The 20,639-nt window shown below is 46.3% G+C and overlaps 1 protein-coding gene across 3 annotated transcripts in view; it reads left to right on the top strand.

The window, feature by feature from the left end:
• Positions 1–95: 95 nt before the first annotated feature.
• Positions 96–20,639, top strand: part of frtz (WD repeat-containing and planar cell polarity effector protein fritz) — a 59,560-nt gene continuing 39,016 nt past the window's right edge. For all 3 annotated transcript variants that reach the window (XM_065428774.1, XM_065428765.1, XM_065428756.1), the window contains exons 1-9: positions 96–253; positions 442–514; positions 613–657; positions 758–802; positions 892–962; positions 9,622–9,681; positions 9,851–9,971; positions 19,082–19,281; positions 19,821–19,921. In XM_065428774.1, coding sequence (XP_065284846.1) covers positions 454–514; positions 613–657; positions 758–802; positions 892–962; positions 9,622–9,681; positions 9,851–9,971; positions 19,082–19,281; positions 19,821–19,921 — 704 coding nt within the window. In that variant the 5' untranslated portion in view covers positions 96–253; positions 442–453. The remainder of the gene's footprint in view (positions 254–441; positions 515–612; positions 658–757; positions 803–891; positions 963–9,621; positions 9,682–9,850; positions 9,972–19,081; positions 19,282–19,820; positions 19,922–20,639) is intronic.

Raw genomic sequence — 20,639 nt, 5'->3', positions numbered from 1 at the left:
CTATAAAGTTTGTAGTAGTTGTTTAAAAAAATTGCGAATGAAGCGAAGCACGAAGTAAGCGGTATTACTTGGAATTTATTAAGTCCCGACGCAAAGTTCAAAGCGGTTCAAAGTTTGTTGTCGGCTGGAGTACGGGAGATCAGAAACTTCCGACTACTGTGCTTCAGACGTTGATGCACTTCAAATGCGACTCCGTCTGTAGCATTGCTGTTCTCCGACCTAGGGGTCGTGGTGCTGTGTTGTTGACATAGCTGTGAGTGATGTTTTTTGTTAGTTTTGGACAGCGAATATACAGTTGCTGTTGTTGACAGCAAGCAGAGTTTGTCAAGTCCACGTCGAAGTCGTGCGTGTGTGTGTCTGTGTGTGCGCGCATGCGTGTATGAGTGAGAAAAGTTGATTAGTTTTATTACTTCTCTGTACCATTGACTCTGGTCCTATCAGGAACACATCACGATGGTATCCTTACTGTGTGAGCTGCAATTTTGGACCATGAAAGATGATGTTGAAATCAAAGGTACGTATATTTGGTGGGGGGGAGGCAATTTCTCACCCCTTCTCGCACTTTGGCTGGTATGCTGTTTGTCTAGAGTGCTTCTCATTGTCCTACTTTAGGTAGTGATTTGGGCTGCTTCAAGCTCTACGACAAAGGTGATCTCGGTAAGTGCAGTTGTTCGCTCTTCACTTGTGAAGCTTTCGTCATCACTTCATGCCCTGACTATTGAGAAGAGTTTAATTCGCATACCTATGTTTCCTACAGATCCGGAAGAGCTGTACATAGACGCAAAGGAGGCATATGCTAAAGGTATGTATACCTGCACTTGCTGTAACTAGTTGCATTCCTTATGCCATGTTCACTGTATTGAAATGCAACTATCGCTGTTTCATTGAAAGCCAAGGGTATCATGTGGACTCCATCCAACAAGCGACCGGAGAAACTGCGAGAGTGCATCTGGGAGTTCGAGGTAAGCTAAAGAAAAAAAATTGGGCAAACTTCAGCGATTCTTCTGGCTCTGAACTGTGACAGCAGCATCCTCACTCGCTAGATACTGCCATCTTCTCAAGAACAACTTCTTTGCTGTGTACACAAAGTTGTCCTCGACTGCTGCGGTATTTTCGGTTGTGGCTTCTGAAATCCGCCGCAGATGCCACAACTGTCAGTTTGCATAATGCGCAAAACCCTGTGCAAATTGCCAGGCATGAACATTGTGCGAATAGCTGAGCAATTAGCACACTACTTAGTGCCACAGGAGCACAAGTTAAATTTCCACTGGCAATGTTGTTTTTCTTCGCCGTATGGCAAGGATGAATATGAAGAGATGGCCTGATGACAAGGCACCATGATCGTGGCAGTGTAAGGGACAGGACAGTCATGGCAAACCCCGTTTCAAGCTTCTAATTGCTGTTGCAGTAACATCATATTGTGTCGCTGCTCGGAAAATAATTCCTGGTCAGTCTTGGGCCTTGTGCTGGCAATTATTGTCGCCAAAGTTAGTTGTGCTCAAAAGTAATCATTCATGGCCACAAATACTGAATGTTACCTAAACAGAGGCGCCAAGTATACGCAATTCTTCTTGTAAACTCCTGGCTCGTTCTCACTAAAATAGCATTCCACACATTGTGCTTGCCATGCACAAATAACCAGCAGCAACGTGAGCAGCTTGGAGGTTCCAGTAAAATGCAGGCTGAACAAAACCGCCACCGGAAGTGTGCCATGCTGCAAGAAAGGAAGATAGAGGGAGAGAGAGCAAACACCACGTTGACCCGTTTGTCTAACATCAGAGGAGGCAGAGGAAGAAGAATATCATTGCTTGCACTCGCTGGTTGAGGCAGTTGGAGAGAATCCCTAATGGGGAGAGGGTGGCCCACCTCGCACCACTACCTGGCAGCATTTAATTTGATCCTGGCTCCACTATTAGTGCACCCTTTTGGCAGAACACTCTGTTTGTGGTGCTTTACAACTTCCAGTTTTTAACCAAAGCACCTGAACCATTCTGTTGTGTAGTTTGTGCTCTTTTTGTACCGTGTGCACCTTAACCACCCTCGGCTTGAATTGTTCCGCAGAAAACTAATTATCTGCTGTGGACCACCAGGTTGACCAATAAAAATTGGCTTTAGGGTGCTATGCTTGCTACTGCCAAGTTGGAAAAATTCTCAGTGCTGCTGTTATGCACTTGCCAGTAGATGCTACACTACCTGCTGAAAGCCCATGAGATGCAAACACTTGCAATATCTTTATTGTGTTTTTTACATGCTTTTGTGTCTGACTGGACGATATTGTTAACAGGGTGCAGGCTTGGACGAGCTGGTCATTTTTTTTTTAAACTTGCAAGAGGCACATATAAATGGCCATATAAAGAGCAATGCTGGGTGAGTTTAGTCCAATGAAGTATTTCTAATGCGAAGCATTCTATACCTCATTCATGGCACCTTGCAATAGGTAGGTAGGTAACGTCCTGTCTCACCTCTCTTAAAAAAAAAAAGTTTGTCTGATGGTGGATTCGAACGTCTGTCATGGAGCACAGCAGCCCAGTGCTCTTACCACTAGGCCATGATTTCACGGATACTTTTGTTGTGCTAAATTCAGCCAGCTCTTTGAAGCACTCGGCATGTGTGTTACATGCCACTTGCCTTTGTTCCTTGTGACAGCTTGCGCTTTGAGGCGCCATGTTAGACTGTTGGGACTGACCCATTTTCTAGAGGAGTTTACGCTATGTATAAACTGTGCAACATTCTGCTAACTTCCTAATTGCCCAAGTTAACCGTGTTTTTACATTCTTCACTGTAGTATAATGCCATTGTCGTTTTAACATGTACCACATGACATAGACATAGGTATGCACGAATGTATAATACGTAGAAGGGTTGAAATCTGGGCCAGTTGGTACATACTTGAACGAAAAAACCAGTCAAAAACACAAAGGACAAGAGGAGAGGTTCACACCACAACGACTGGTTTGCAGAAGGGTTGAAATCTGGGTCAGTTGGTACATACTTGAACAAAAAAAAACAGTCAAAAACACAAAGGACAAGAGGAGAGGTTCACACCACAACGACTGGCTTTAGGGTGAACCTCTCCTCTCGTCCTTTGTGTTTTTTACTGGTTTTTTCATTCAGATATAATACGTAGTCACTGATGATTCCACAGCTGGTGTTTCTCTCATTTACGCTTGTCCATTACCCACATAGAACCCAACAACTGTCATGTCGTAAGGTCATGCTGAACGGCTGAAGTGCCATGTGATCGTCTTCAACACTGTTTGAGAGAAGTTCCGTTTTTTTTAATGTCATTCCTGAACTGGAACACTGATGCCTTACTGTGATGTCACATGTTTCTATGTATTTTCACGGGTTTGAGCATTTTTGTGTAGAAAGAGTTCTCAAAACTCACTAGATAGATTTCTTGATTTCATTCAAGTGCTATGTAATCCTTGTATATTGATAAACTTAACTAGTCCCGAAAATATGCTATCCGAAATTCATGATGTCCCAAGAAGCTAGCATGTCAGCTTCAGGCCTCCTATCTATCATATTTTTGTTTCTGACATTCCGGAAGTGTAACTTACTAATCCAGTCTAATATTTCCCTTACGTGTCCCTTTAAGACTGGACAGAAGCAAAAGTCAAGAACAATGTTCCTTGTGTTGGTTTTGCTTCAGTTTTATGTTAAAGTGGTACCGACAAGAAAAAAATTTTGTCCTGCTTTTCTTTGCTTTATTAGCTAGCTACCAACACCATAATTCTAGTATGGAGCTTCACTTTCTCAACCGCATAATACACCAATTGTTATGTAATCTCCTAATGCAACCAGTTCAGCATGCCCACCAAGTGCAGCACAGCTTCAGGTGTGAAGTGTGTTATATCAAGACTTCGGCCCGAACCGCCGCCCCCAGCCGGGGGCCCCCGAGGCACCGCAAGCGGCACGGCTCGCCTCGAAACCCCGGTGACTCCGGCTCCCCAGCTCCGGCGAGACGCTCGGCCGCCGTGACAGCGAAAACTGCCAGTCGCTGCTATCTCGAGTGCGCACAACTACACCAGGCACACAGACCTGTTCAGCGGTCAGCGAACCCGCTGGGGAACTCCACTGCCTACCTCAATCAACGCAGCAAGGTGAGAGCTTCCCGAGGACCCCACATTTTTGGAGATCTGACGCTCTCCGGCTGAGCCGTCAGCCTTCCTTCCTGGCAGCGGCGCAGCCGCCGCACTAGGCTCGCGCGGCCACTTCCCAGACTCCAGTATGCAGGTCACAGTGTCTGCAGAGGACTTGAACCCATCCGAATACAACCCCCGGGACTGGAAGCATGTCCTGTCCATGCACGCGTCCCATCGGAACACGACCGGAGGCTCCAAATTGTCTCCCGCATGCCCAGGATCCAGCATGGGGACGCCACAGAACGCAAACGCCACGACGCCATAGCCGCCCGCGTTCCAGCGTCGCCAAGAACAGCTGTGCGCTGCGAGAGCAGCAGCGTTCAAAGGTCGCCAACTCGCGCCGTTGCCTGCCGACGCTTACAAAATTGTCTGCCGATCGCAGGGAGGGCTCGCGCTTCTCAACATCCCACCACGCTCGCTACTCGCCACAATCACGCAAGCAGCGCAGCTACAAGGCCAACAAGACATCCAGATCCGAGTACATCCCACCAACAACACGTGCACCATCGCCACCACGTGCCAAGAGACCGCCCTCAAACTCGTCAATCTCAAGGAAATTACACTACGCGACCGAAAATATGCTATCACAGCCTACATCGCCCCACCAGCCGGGGCGGTGCCCGGAGTGATCACGAACGCATTTTGGGATGAAACCCCCAGCGAGGTCATCGCAGACCTTCAGGCCCGAAATTCCGAAGTCTCCATCATTGATGCTCGACGTATGGGGAAAACTCGCTCAATCCTTATCACCTTCGCCTACGGACCAGCTCCGAGGAAAATCATCTACGGCGGCGGTGTCCACCTATGCACGGTCTACCGGGGACACATCGACGCCTGTGCGAACTGCAGAAAACCAGGATATAGAGCAGATGTATGTACCCTGCCCCACTCCCACTGATGCCCAAGATGTGGCGAAACTCATGAAAGAGTGGACCCCCCAACCTGCGCTCCACAAAGCATTCTCTGCGGTGGAGGACACATGACCGAAACAAGTGGATGCAAAGCAAATCGAAGAGGTCCTACTACATGAGCCGCGATCCACTCAAAAGAAGACAGAACATCAACAACACCATCGATCCAGTCCCAGCCTGCGTCAACCCTCCGGCAGCACAGCTTCTCGCTCTTCGGACGCTCGACATCTCACATGGGCCGACCTGGTCGCCGGAAGACATACCCCCCCGCTCACCCAGACTGCCGAAGCGCTGCAACAGGAACGGGAGCTCCAGGCCCTCAGGGAAGAGGTAAGTCGCCTTGCTTCCCTCGTCCATACCCAACCCCCGACACAATCAGGCCTCCCTAACTCCACTCCACCCCCGGAGACGGAATCTCCCAGCACACCTCCCACGAAAAAACAGCGAACCACACAGGAAATACCACCCCCTCAGTTGACAGACATAGATGTCAAACTCGCAGCGCTTGAGGCTAAATTCGATCGTAAGCTACAAGAACTCGAAACACGCCTCGAGACTAAACTCACTCACCTCGTATAAACCCTCACGGAGAAATTAGAGCACCGCATGGATGTTATGCTTAACAAGATGCTCGAAAACATAGAACACCGCTTCACACAAATGCGTGCTTCCATACCCTCGCAACCCACCCTTCAGCCTACACAATTCACCCCTCCTGTCCAACACATTCCAATGGACACGCAACTAACCCCCCCTCTCCGCCCCCCCACGCTCCAGTATGGCGGTGCGGGGAAATAATTACCTACAAATTCTAACTTGGAATTGCCGTGGCTTCCGGGGTAAGCGTGCACCTCTGCAGCTTTTACTTCCCACACTCACTCCTCAGCCCCAAATACTTTTACTCCAAGACGCTGCACATTGCAAAACACTTCCCAGCTACACCTCGGTACATTCGGACGCCACAGACAAACCCAGGGCGTCCACAGTCATACACCGTAGCATCACTCACAGGGTACACCATATCGCTTCAGAGACGCCCTGCATGATCACTGAAATCATACACCATAAACACACATTATCATCCATATTTATTGTCAACATTTATCACCTCCCATCACACCCGATGGCGTCTCTAGAGTCCCTACTTCGATCGGTGCACCGGCTGGCAGGAAAGCACCCCCTGTTAGTCGGCAGAGACTTCAACAGTCAACATGCAGACTGGGGATACAAAACAACAACACACCGAGGTCGCAGGCTCTGGCTGCTCCTCCAGAACCTCCACCTCACCGTACACAACAACTTCCTGACGCCCACTCGGATCGGAAATAGCGTCAGCATGGACACCAGCCCGGACCTGGTGCTGACCCACTCCCTCCGAGCTGTCACCTGGACCAGAACACAATACACACTAGGCAGCGATCATTACATTATACAGGTCACTGTCCCATACAAACAACCCCGTCACACTTACATGACACACAAACTCATAAACTGGGACTCGCTCCGCACCACTCGTGCGGCCCGCTCTGACACTCCTATTTCCGATATCGACACCTGGGTGAAATCACACCAGGATGACGTCCAATGCAACACAAAACTCATTGAAACCCCTACATTAGACACCCGACTGGCCCACCTCTGGGAGGCCTATCACAGCCTCCTAGAACAGTGGAAGAGGAATAAGCTAAACAGGACACTTAAAAAGCGGCTGGCCGCACTGCAAACCCAAACCCAACAACATTCTGAGGAGCTCTGCCGGTCCAACTGGGGCCAGATATGCGACGGCATTGCTGGGAACCTGTCCACCAAGTGGGCCTGGCAACTCCTCCGCCACCTTATAGATCCGACGCAGACAAAAACAGCAACACAACACCATGTAACAAGACTCGTCCACGTACACATGGACAACCCTGACAGCCTTATAGATATACTTCAAAAAACCTACACCTCCCCAGGCATACCGACTCGCTTACCTCCCTACACAGGGCAGCCCAACCCCACACTCGACATGGACATAACGGAGACGGAAGTCAGAGCGGCCCTCCTGACTCTCCGTACCAGCTCCGCACCTGGCGCCGACCAGGTAACCAAATCTATGCTTCGTAATCTGGATGATCAATCCATCACACAAATTACGGACTACTTCAACCAGTGTTGGAGGGAGAGCACCCTCCCCCAGTCCTGGCGTCATGCCCAACAAACCACTTACACTCAGAAAACCTTCGCCCGATCTCACTAACCTCATGCCTCGGAAAGCTTTTCAAGCATATAGTATTATCGAGACTCACACAACACATGGTGGAAAACGACCTTTACCTTCACAGCATGGTGGGCTTCCGCCCCCATTTATCTGCGCAGGATGCCATGCTACAACTTGCGCCCGACATTTTCGACCCCCTTATCCCAGGTCACACAAAGGCAGTCGTGGCTTTGGACCTCTCCAAAGCCTTTGATCGCGTAAAACACCATGCGATCATGACTGCCCTCTCGCCACTGAATGTGGGTGCACATACGTACACCTACATTCAAGCATTCCTGACCGACCGCACGGCTCAGATACACTTTGGCCCACTCACCTCCCTCTCTTTCACTTTACGGAGTGTTGGCACCCCGCAAGGGTCCGTTCTGTCCCCCTTTCTATTAAATATAACCCTAATCCCCCTGGCCTGACAATTGGCAATCATACCCCATCTCAAACACACCCTCTATGCCGACAACATCACGCTGTGGACTGCCTACGGCAGTGACGGTGGCATAGAGGACACTCTCCAATCTGCAGCCACCCTGACCCAAAATTATGCTGCCAGTATCGGTCTTTCTTGCTCCCCAGAAAAATCCGAACTACTACTCATCGGACCTCGTAATCGCTGCTCCCCATGCTCCCCCATCACGATCGAGCTGGACGGACGCCCAGTGCGGGAGGTTGAAACCCTCCGAGTACTGGGACTCCATATACAGAATGATGGTAAAAACACCACCACCCTGTAGAAACTCAAGCAGATTGCAGGTGCGATTTCACACCTCATTCGCCGGGTTTCAGCACACCTCAGAGGCATGAAGGAGCGCGACCTATGTCGCCTCATCCATGCCTTCGTCCTCAGCCATGTGCTTTACACAACCCCATATTTACACTTATCCCGACACGACACTAATGCCCTAGATGCATTAATACGCAAGGCGTACAAAGTAGCATTAAAACTACCCATTTATACACCCACAGACAGACTACTCGGCCTGGGCCTCCACAACACTATCGGGGAACTTGTAGAAGCCCACCGACAGGCGCAATACATTCGCCTGACACAAACATCCACTGGGCGGCACATCCTGGACTCCCTCGGGATCCAGATACCGGCCAACGACCCTACACAACTCGCCACCCCACGCCACATCCACCGGGAGCTGCTTATTAAGCCGCTCCCAAGGAACATGCATCCACAACACCACGAGGCGCTCCGCCGAGCTCGAGCTAAGGCGCTCCATCGCTATTACGGCCCCGAACCGGACACCGTATGGGTAGGCGCTGCATGCATGGGAGAGCAAGCGGTTGCCGCCGTGGTGGACTCCTTCCTCTCCCCACTCATCACACTACCCCTCCCCCCACACACTTCCCCAGAAGCTGCAGAGGAAGCTGCGATTGCCATTGCCATCACCCATACGGAAGCCCGGCACATAATAACAGATTCAAAAACAGCTATACTAAATTTTGCACGAGGCCGAGTCCATGTTCCTGCTTTTTGCATACTGGATTCGCCCGTTGCGCCTCGACCCCGCCATGTGGAGCTGATATGAGTGCCTGCGCACTCCGGGAATCCCGGAAACGAGGCTGCCAACCTTTTAGCCCGAGGTTCTATTAACCGGGCTCAGGTGGCCTCCGATCCAGGATTCATGAAGGAGCGCATGCACTCTTTCAGCGATCTGACGCAGGCTTATAGAGCAGCACGTCAGATCTACCCCCCACCTCACCCATCCCTAGACAACAGGCATGCGACACTGTGGAGGCGACTCCAGACCCACACACTCCCCTCCCCTGTCACCCTATCCCATTACCATCCCTCTTTCCCCACGCCCACCTGCGCCCTCTGTCCCGAACCGTTCGCATCCGCCATCCACATCTTCTCGCTTTGCCCGGCGTACCCTCCCCCGCGGGGCCTGGAGCACCTGACATCGTGGGAGGACTGGGAGACCGTGCTTCGCTCTGAGGACCCGGCAACGCAAATTATCGCGACCAGCCGGGCTGCCAAAGTTATGGACCTACGGACCACTTGAGAGGAGTACCGTCGTGCGGGGGCCCAGGGGCCTAAGTGGCCTGAACACCTCTGTTTAAATAAAGTTTTTAACAACAACAAGATTAATCAAAAAAGAGCTGAAGGCAACAATTGCGTAGTACCTCAAGTTACCGACATTTGTACCAGTCAGTTCGATGCAGTGGTGAAAGGCAGCATCATGACTGTGTCACAGAAATATAGAAAACATATAAAGGCCAGCTGGGGGTGATAAGGTAGCATGAGAGATGTGCACGAGCGTAAATATGTTAATGTGAAATCCACTGACTTTTGCAGGATATCATGAATGCCCAAAAGTGCATCAGCGCAAGATGGATTACGTCTGGACTGTTGGAGGTAAGTGTCCACACACTGGCCAGCTTTGCTCTGGTAGTTGCTGTTCCTTTATGTTACTGGCCTCAGTTGTGTGTTTTGTGTGAGTACATTGGAGTGATGCTTATGCTCACCAAGTGCAGCAAAATGCATGCACATCATTGTTCCTTTTCTTTCTGGTTCTTTTGTGCAGTTTTTCTTTCAAAGCGGCGTCTGCATCTTTGTGCAAGTTGACCCCGACTCGTGCAAGCTGCGAAAGGTCACCGTTGATCGATATCTTGTTGGCCGACTTGCTTCGGAACATGTGACAGATGGTAAGGTACCCTTATTTATGTTATTGAGAATTTGGTTTGTCACTTGTGCGGTTGGAAGACATTTTAGATTGTTGTGTGCCGTGTGGTGTTTTAGCGGACGATTGTCACGCTTACAGATGTGCAGTGCGTTGAGAAATGAACACGAGAGAAGCGGGTGTCATAGCAAAGCACACAAATGTATTTTCAAGTAGAAAAACGAAAAGCGACTAAATACACACATGAACAAGCACAGCAAGCGATTGATCCAGCCTCATCCACTGTGCGAAGTTCTAAAGTTCCCACGCCAACAGCTACCGTATATGCTAAACCCTAAGTGCTAACACAGTGTACGAGTCAATAACAGGGCAACGCTGTCACGGTGCTGTTGGTCCGTGGCGGCTTCAACCGGCGGTCACGGTGAAGTCGGTGCTGTTGCGTTGGCTTTGGCTGGTGGAGGCTGGGAGGGCACAAGAAGGTGTAGGCAGTGGTGATGAGGACGATGCCGCATTCTGGATCACAAGACAGGACTGCCTAGGAGGTAACCCACGCACCCACATGGGCCCGAACTTGGAGTTCAGCACCCATTGTTCGCCCAGCTGCCGTCGACCTGAACAGCAGGTCCCTGATAGTGGCAGAATGTCCGTGACTGGATTCCGACAAGTTGGTTGCGCTGTCGCTGAGTCGCAGAAATCAGCGCGATGTGAGCGAAGCAGTGAACGGCATAATGGCAAGCGACGTCGAAATAGACGCTTTCCAGTTTTACTGCATGTTAGAAGCTCAGCGGAGCAATGTTGGCCATCAGTTTCAATGATGTTTTAATCAATGAAGTCGTGATGTGCCCGCTTTTGTGGAATGCCGTTAATGAGTAAAAGACGACCAGGAACAGGTCTGCGTTATGGGAAGAAGTGCTGGCAGCAATGAGGACCATCGGCCCTAACGGTATGTGTTCAGTCTTTTTATTTATTCCTATGTAAGTAAATGGACTCCTATCCAATACACGGGAAAATAGTAATGGGTTTTCTTGCAAACGCCTCCACCGAATTTGATGAGGTTTGCGGCATTTAAAGAAAAAAAGAGCTAGAATCTAGTCACTATGGTAAGCAGAGTGTTTATTTGAGTCATCAGTTTTCGTACAAAATTTAAAAAAAAGAAAACATTTTGGGAAACGGAACTATAAGTTTACAACTCCGCAATGATAAATGATATCACAATTCTGGAAGCTACACCTAATAATACATCTGAAGGGGAAAAATTTATATAACATGTATTTCTCTGATTTATACTAGAAGAGAAACTTGGGCGAGTTGGTGGGGGTTCATGTTTCGGAAATTGACAGCACAAAACAGACAAGGACAAAGAAAGAGAAGAACACGACACTGGCGCTGACTCACATCTGAAGATTTATTTTGAGGAAATTCACATTTATATACACCGGCCAACACAGGCCAACATGTCAACAACTAAGCCACTGTGCATGTGCATTAGGAGTTATCCGGATGACTTGTCGAAACACGCGTGGTAGACACCAGTGCATGCGTCATTACGTGAATAAAACCAGTGCGTCAAAATATAAAAAGACCGTAAACCCAATAGAAAAATTCCCTGTCAAACTTAATAACAATCTACCGATTTATGTATCGGTAGATTGATGTATATCACTACTATTGGTTTATATCACTAATTTGTAGGATTTTGCAAAAGCCCTAAAAACATTGTAACAACTTCATGCAACTGTAAATTAAGTATCAAATTTATCCCCTGTATCTATGCTCAGTGCCAGGGCCAACTGGCGCTTTTATGATTGTCGCTTGCTGATGATTATGATTTCTGTAGCACGTACCCGCAACAAAGAATCAGCCACAAAAAAGTGAAGAGATACAAGCCAATATAAGAGTTCCCTCTGCTCAGCATGCCAAGTTTGGACAATTACACTTTTTCAATTGTGTGTGAAGAAATGCAGAATGCGAGGGGTTGATATTTCGAGGTTCCGTTTTTAGTTTCCTAGCTGTTTTTCGAACCACCCAGTGAAGTACGTGACCCGGTGCCAAGAACATTGAAATGCGATCACGGATCATCTGACGGCATTGTATTTAGAGAGTGTGCTACTTATCAGGTGACACATTTATACAGAGATGAAAGTTCTGCATGTATTTTCTGTCTTTTACATTTTGTTATGTTGCTTCGAATTTTTTCAGTGGCCATGGACGAAATATAAAGCCAATGAAGAGACCTGTAGGGCACACTTTGGGACAAGCTGAAAGATTTTAACGATGAGCACAGGAGTGGCACAGCTGCTATGAAGAAAACCAAATCCCAGAATGGGCCATACATGGAAAGGCTGAGGTTCGTGTCAGATTTGTTTGAACCATGTCGTTAAGAGCAACTGCATGTGTAAAGGTATGAGTGCTCTTTAATAAGCCACATGTATATTACGCAGGAGCCACAGCGATGTTTCACCCAAGCAACAAGATGATCCAAAGGAGAGTGCTGCGCGTGTGAAACACCGAGTGGGAAACACCAAGCGTGAAACAGAGGAGGTCTTCAAAGAAACGTTTGCATTGCCTGGTCGCTCCCTGAAAACAAACTCATCCACAAGCAAGGAGTCATCTGTGACCTTGCCTGAGTCGACAGAGTGACGGGCACGGAAGAGGCAGAAAATGATGAAGGAAATCGAGGCAGTCGATTTGAGAGTTCAAACACTAAGGGGCACCCTCGCAGAAAGCCAGTCTATGGACGATGTTACCCATTTCGTGCTGCCTCTTGTGCCAGCAATCAGGGAAGCACCTAAGCGCATGCAGCAGCATCTGCGGTTAGAGCTGCAAAATATTGTCGCATCCTACAGCACCGGAAAGCATCCCGATCTACTTATTACATATTACAATTAACCCTTTCACTGCCACTTCCGAGATAACTCGGGCGACCACACATGCACACCCCCTGCCTCTCCCGAGTATACTCGTTTTGGCTTTTTAACTCGCTCCCTGCCGTTCCCGATAATACTCGTGTAAAACAAGATGATGCAAGCATGTCGCGCCATCTATGGAGATGCCACATAAGTAACATAAAACTTGTAGGATGATTTTTCAACAGGTAAAGCGCATGAGCTTTATTTATTTCTTGCTGTCGTAATGCTCATGGCTCATGCAAGAAAAGGTAGCATTGCCCAGTATTGGTCCACGGATCCCCTCTTGAGTACACCTGCATTCTCGAAGTTGATGAGTCGCAACTGCTTCCTCCTCATTTTGAGGTTTCTTAATTTCTCCAATAATGAAGGTAAGATTCATGGTGACAGTTTGCACAAGGTGCGCTTGGTTCTCTTGACGCTTCGGAAAAACCTTCAAGGGGTGCTATCTCCATACCAGGATCTTTGTATTGACGAAAGCCTGCTTCTTTTCAAAAAGCGATTGGCATTCAAGCAATATATCCCATCCAAACAAAGCAGATTCTGCCTGAAATCATTCATACTCTGTGATGTGAAGACAGGCATAGTGCTGGACATGGTGTTGTACACCGGATCCTCAACTGAGATCAACGATTCTGAGATGGGATATGGAGCCTCAGTTGTTATCACTTTACTGGACAAGTACTTGGGCAAAGGGCACGTCCTCTGGGTTGACAAGTGGTACACCAGTCCCGCCCTCTTCACCTACCTTTTCGAAAAGAAGACCAATGCTTGCGGTACAGTCCAGAAGAACAGGAAGGGTATCCCATGCGACGAGAAAAGACTGGAAGAAGAGGAAACCAGCGACATGTGCAATGATCAGCTTCTCTTTGTCCACTGGAAAGACAAACGTGAAGTGCTCATGCTCACAACGAAGCATAAGAGTGGCATGGTAGAGTCCGGGAAGGTGGACAGGAAGAAGGGCGAGAGCAGAAAGATTCCCCTGTGCGTCTCCAAAGACAACTTATGCATGGTTGCTGTAGATAAGGTAGACATGGTTGCGACCGTGACTGGCACAGTCACAAGGAAGTGCATGAAGTGGTACAAGAAGTACTTCTTTCACCTCTTGGACATTACCATACTCAACAGCAATTTACTGCAAATCACAGCCTCTGGTAAAAAAAAGAAGCATGGCAGACTTTCAACTCAAACTTGTCCGCCAGCTAATCGAGAAGTACCATGAAGGAAACTCGAAGCCAAAGGCAGGACACCCGTTGAAGGGTGAAAATCCAACGCGGCTGACAGCGTGCCACTTCCTGTCTCCAATACCACCGACTACCGCGAAGCAGAACCCAACACGAGTCTGCCGTGTCTGTGCTAACACACAGCGTCGACCAAAGCAACGAATGGAGTCTCACTATCTCTGTTCTAGCTGCCAGGTGCCGCTTTGTATGGTGCCTTGTTTTGAAGAATACCACACCAAAAAAGGCTTTCTAAACACCTGGACATCCTAATTAGCAGATAATTATTGCTAATTTGTTAAGTGCCAATTTCTTGTGTTCAGTAAAACTAATATCTATAAGATAATCCTGAATAAAAATGTTTACATGACCTTCAGAGCATTGTAGTGTGTTACTAGCATAAGATTTTCAAGAAACTAACATGTAAAAAAAAACCTGGCAGGGAGTGTGCAGCGGTGAGGAAAAAACTCAACATTAAAAGGGTTAATACAGCTGCAAATAACTGAACTGCATGAAAGGCAAGAGTGCAATAAAAGATTTCCCAGCTGATCACGTTTGTTTATTCTACTGTGGAGATAGGCACTACAACATAGAAATCGTTAAATACATTTTGTCAGTTTGCAGTCCAGCGGCAACACCACAAACCAAAGCAAATGAAGCTTTTAAACATGAAGGAAATGGTTTTCGTTTTTTCTGTTAACTGAGAATATCACAAACGAAAGCAGTGGGGTAGGGGGTTGTAGTAGCTGCACTTGCTACTGCAACCCCCTACCCCGTTTATGGTAAGGCCGTAGCATAAACATAAAGATATGCAATAAAATAATTAACGAAAAAGTACAACATGGAAGAAAAATAAAACACAATTGATCTGCACTGTTAAATGTTATTTGAAACACAAAGTGCGACGTAAAAATGCAGCATTATTCCTTGAAACAGGAGGAGTACACAAAGTACGAAATTCACCTTTCATTGTGGGGTTTCAGTAGCCAGCCACAGAAATGCCTGTTTTTATTTACATATTTATTGACTTCTGTGAAGTGTCACTGTGCCGTACATCAAACAAGAAGCGGCTGGTAGACAGCACGTCCAGCAAAATCCCAGTGGCTACTTGCTTTGCCTCTGACAGCCACAAACCAGCAGATGCCCGTTGCCAAGGCACAGAACCCTCTTTACTCACAAAGTATGAGCAGAAATGGTCTCTTGTTTCCGCTGCCATCCTTGTATAATTGCGCCCAGAGGGAGGTTGCAGACTGGGCATTGCCGAAGTTCCCTGTTACTGGGTGGTGCGCCACTGACCGCTGGTGATGTTGCCATATGCATCTTCAGGGTCGTCATTTAGATAGCGTCGTCACGCAAAAAGTTGTGTAGGACACGGCACGCTACTACAACGTGGTCTGCATTTTGTGTTCGCAGATTGATGGCATACCAAAAGATCCTGAATCGGGAGACTGTCACTCCGAAAGCGTTTTTCAATGCACCTCCCGCAAACTTGAGTAAAAAGAAACTGTTCAACATAAGCAAGGACAAATTTTGTGCTTTTACTTACCGGACACTGCTTGGACGGTAATTAAAGGTATGCTTGTTTTCATTCTGGTACCTCCCAGAATATAGTTGAAGAGAATCCGTATGAAGTTGAAAGGCTCCGTCTCCAACAAAAATGTGAGGAGGAATGATGTTTGTGCCAGGCAGCTGCTTCAGAGGTGGAAGGCCGAGCAAGCCCTCTTTTTAGTGATTTCCCAAAGCGGGAATCAGACAATGTGCCACCATCGCTGACATCCGTACACCCCAGCATCAACACACACGACTTTCAGATCGCTGTCAACAGTGGCATGACGGAGTATGTACCCTGTAAGAAAATAAAACCATAGGCGCATGTTATGGAAATGTGACTTACCACATTAAACACCGTATAGTTGTAATACAAGCTGCCTGAATTAGGAGGGGTTTGTATCTGAACGTGCTTGCTGTCAATAGCACCAATACAGTGAGGGAAGTTTCATTTTTCACCGAATCCTTGGGCTGCTTCTTTCCAGGCTTCAGTTTTCGGCACCTTACACATTAAAAAAAAGTCGCTCTTAGAAAAAAATTGTTTGATAGAAATGTACCTGAAGCAAGCTAGCTCATGCACATGGGTACTGCAAGAAACTAGCTGCAGGAGTCTATGTTTGTAACCACGCTGCAAGTTTTAGTAATAAATAGCCTCCTTGTACAGTGGCTAAGTGCGTACCTCTAGGTGTAAAGGCTGCAGTGTTATCCACAGCAGATTGCATGTGTGATGCGCAGTGGTCGCCACTGTTGAGATGCTAACCCTGAAGCCAATAGCAACAGCTTGCATGTGCACGCCAGATGTAAGGTACCTGAAGAACAAGGTGTGAAAGATTTACAACACTCGATTGAAAAGGAAATATTGAAGAAGACTTTCATTCTTTTGAGCAGCACAGGAGAATAACGGAAAAAAATTGCAGCGTAAGACACGATGTCCACTCTGTCGGGTCTTCAAGGAGTGGCTGTCCCTCTCTCTCACACATGCACACACACATGCGCATGGTCTGCCCCTCTTGTCATCAGAACTTCACCTTACTTCCAAGATGTAAACACAGCAGGGGTGACGCGCTGCTCTTCGTCAATCACTGAGGGCAAAGGTTGCCTCCATCGAGGTCTCCACTTTCCATTCTGGCCAGACGAGAGGTCCACTTCGCATTCTCTAGGAAAGCCATCTGGAGTGCGAACATGCAGTTAAAACAGATAACAAGAATACAAAAATACAACACAAGGTTTTGTGAAGGCTTGAGCCGCATTTCGTGTTCTGCATTGTTTTTCTATTGTTTACCAGATGAGAATAACGTATGTAAACTTAACTGCATGCATAAATGACATAGCATTTCCTTTGCCTATAAATGCAACACAGTATGAGGCACGTAAGCGCAAAATTTTATTTTTTTAGGCACTTTTCAATATTTCTTCCCAAAATGAAACGGAAGATTTAGACAAAAAAGATATGTCAGATATGTTTCTGTGTTGTTTCCTGAAGATCACTAGCAACATTTACAGCACCAAGACGGTTAAAACAGTAAGGTGAGATAACTACCTCGGAAGTGGTGACAGGCACTGACTGAGACCAATGCTTCTTAGCTTTAGCATGCTTACCCGAGTGCAATAGAGAGCTGTGTGCGTGAATGCATTGGTTCAGGCACAGCGTGAAGCCTTATCAAACCTGCTTCGACAAGTGAGTGCAAGGTTTCAAAGCCCTCCGGTGACATTCTGTAATACTTTTTAAAGTATTTCGTGTTTCCCAACATCAGCAGGGGCATCTGCACAACACATCATGGTACAAGTCGAGCTGCACTTAAGAGGAAGCTTTAGCTTGGGGCCAGCTATGATGCCGCCTATTCAGATACATGTAATACGCAGAAATGCCTGTGTGGGGTAGCCCGTGGGCCAATTTAAATGAAATTTGTTGCATTTGAGAGATAAAGTTAAATTCTAGTGAATGTCAGAATCGAAATTTCGATTCAGGTTTGGAACCTTTTTCCAAAAATTGTCAAAATTTTGCAAGTTTGACAAACATAGAAGAATGAAATTTACAAAACCTTAACTCTGTACCAAAAGCAGATATTGCAGTTCTGTAAACTTTGTCCATAAGAACACCCAAAATGGACAAATTTGATATATTAGTTCATATCTTCCATGAATTTGGTACAATGCTTACTAGGGTTTTGAAAAAGTCCAACTCGCATATCATTGGTGTAATTAAAAGCCATATATAACACATCAATTTTCTCCGCATCAGATGTGCTGTTACAGGCAATTGACAGAATTGCAATGCCATTTTTTATTGCTTTCATTGCTGGAAACTGATAGTTTCATTTGCCGAAAATGTTCAATGTTAAATGTTTATAAAAACCTTGGTGGCCTAAATAAATAATCCTGTTCTTACATTCACTAGGTTTTAGCTTTTTCTTGAACTGCAACTTACCTCATTAAATTTGGTGCAGTGGTTGCCGAAAAAAAAAAAAAAGAGTTCCCTTTTTCTATGTTTTTACATAAACATTATCAACAAATCAATCATGTTTAATGGAACTCGTAAGTATTGAAACTCAAAGAGATAAAAAGAACACTTACCATTTTAATAGCGAAACTTCAAGTTTAGGACGCGAGCGTTGTGTTACCTGCAAAAATTAATTTGCGATGTAGTGCATTGCAGTACACAATAGTACGAGCAGGTCCTGATCAGAAGAGGCCAGTCAGAGGAGGCTGAAGTTCTTTTTTTTTTTTCATTAGAGGGGCTCTTAGTTCTATTAAAACACAAACACCAACAGTTAATTGCTTTGCCTTCTACTGCAACCTTACAAATAATATCATACAAATGCTCCGTCACAGAGTAATGACACAGTTTGTAGAATATAGTTTGACCTTGTGTATTGTTCCGACTGGCATTGGCGTAAGGCATTTACGTTTTCTACAGATTCGTATCTCAGCAATCACACTAGTCATCGATGATTTAAAAATGCAGTGACAAACACACCTGAAAGGCACTATGTAGGAATACATAAGCCTGTTTTCTTTAAAAGTTCCTCCTTTCTTTCTTACATTTTTTCAATCAAAATCTCATTATTTGTGTTGGTCAATGAGAAAGAAAATCAGCATCTGGAGATGTGAAGGGATAAACTTGATTTGTGGTGGCACATATTGTAGTTTATTGGGTGTGACAGTTAAAAGCCAGGATAGTACCTTTCTCAATCTCAATTGAAACCTTACCTGTTAATTATGCTTGCATTATCAGTGGTCCTTTCCTCATTGCTTTACAAGTCTGTTCCAATTTACAAGTGAGGCCCTAACTGCCCCTTGAATCGTAAAATTGTGCATTGTCTGTCTACTGTTTCATGGAAATGGAATGTATGAAGCATTTTTATGACATCTTAGTATACGGCTGGTTTGGTTAACCCACTGTCTGCGTCTGCATTTTGCATGAAAAAGATGGTGTAATGATCCAAGCTTGTTCTTTTCAGCCATTCTGGAAAACCACAGCTTGCTGATCTCATACTATGAGCCTAAGATGACGTACGCCTGTTTTGGGAAGCCACTGATTGGAACAGATGGTGTGCGCAAGCTGTCTTCTGTCGACGCCAAGCTTGTCACGTTTGATATCCTGGGATTGGCAGGGCGGCGACTCGAACGGAAGCTGAGCCTCAATTCACTGAAAGACTGGGTAAGGCAAATTGCATTGGCTGCGGTGGTATGCAATTATGTTCTGGCATGACATCATTTGTGCCTTATGTTTCGTGTCTTCAGTGCATGTTCGTCTTCAGCAGTGACAGTAAGAGTACGGCCAGCAAAGGAGAGTGGCAGTTCGTGACGTTTCCAGCACTTGTTGGAAAAGAAAATATGTGAGGAGAGAAAATAAGAACAGGAAAAGAAGGGTGCTGGGCAAAAATGTACAGACCCTATCTACAGGTGGTGAAGGCAATTAGATTAATTAGGGCTTATGCAGGAATAGGGGGTGGTAAAGGCAGCAGAATGTGCATTGAAGTTCACTTTGTGAAGCCCATCTTCATTACAGCCTAAAAAAAATTTTCAGCAACTTTGCCTTTATGACACGAACTTATTGCTTGGTCTTGATATTGCTTGATCAACGGAATTGTTTGCATGTAAAAAAAATATATATTGTCTTTTTTCAACTTTCTTGCATTTGTTTGTCAGGTTAAATTATGCATGCCATGTGATTATATTGTGCTACTCCATGTGCAGGTGCTAAACTGGTGGTCGGTGGGTGATGGGGAAGTGTGGCCCTGGATGCCCTCGACCTCCAATCGTGAAAGGTCAAACATGGTTGTCTATGCTCTGAATGGGTGAGAACTTGTTTTGCAGTAGTGTGCAATCAGTATACCACCTCATGTATAGCACCTCACATCTGTAAAGAAGTATGTCATTTTGAAAGGTTGACAGAACGCTCACAATACCTGCCTGCCTACCTACCTTGTTTTGAAGGAATTTTTAAATCCTTTGGAAGTTCTTTATTTCTTTTTTGTAATGGTATATTAGGCACCAGCTCACAGCTGCTCTTTTCTTTTGATTCTTGCACAGTAGTTAGTGAAAACCTTCTGAAATAACCAAATCTGGGATTTGACACATTTGACGTGCCAAAACCATGGTCTATTATGAGCCATGCCGTAGTGGGTAACTGTGAATCAATTTCGATCACCCGGGGTTCTCTAATGTGCACCTAAATCTAAGCTCACGAGCATTTTTTCTTTTTTGCATTTCGCAACCATTGAAATGTGGCTGCTGTGGCCAGTATCAAACTTGCAACCTCAAGCTGAGTGGCGCAATGCCATTGTCACTGAGCTAGCATTGCGTGTCATGAAAATCTGCTCACAGCCTTTTAATGAAATGTCACATATTGTGGAAAACAAACAGTAGCAGGTGATCTTAATGGGAGCAAACTTATTATAGACCTACGGTTGTAGACATCACAGTACTGTCACATCAGCAGAATTACTTGAAAGAGGTGACTGATACTTACAAGACAGCTTGCAGAGTGAAGTTAGCTAATTAGTAATATTTGCT

Source organism: Dermacentor albipictus, chromosome 10, assembly GCF_038994185.2.
Source record: "Dermacentor albipictus isolate Rhodes 1998 colony chromosome 10, USDA_Dalb.pri_finalv2, whole genome shotgun sequence".
In the NCBI taxonomy this organism is placed as follows: domain Eukaryota; kingdom Metazoa; phylum Arthropoda; class Arachnida; order Ixodida; family Ixodidae; genus Dermacentor; species Dermacentor albipictus.
This window is presented reverse-complemented; position numbering and strand designations above follow the sequence as displayed.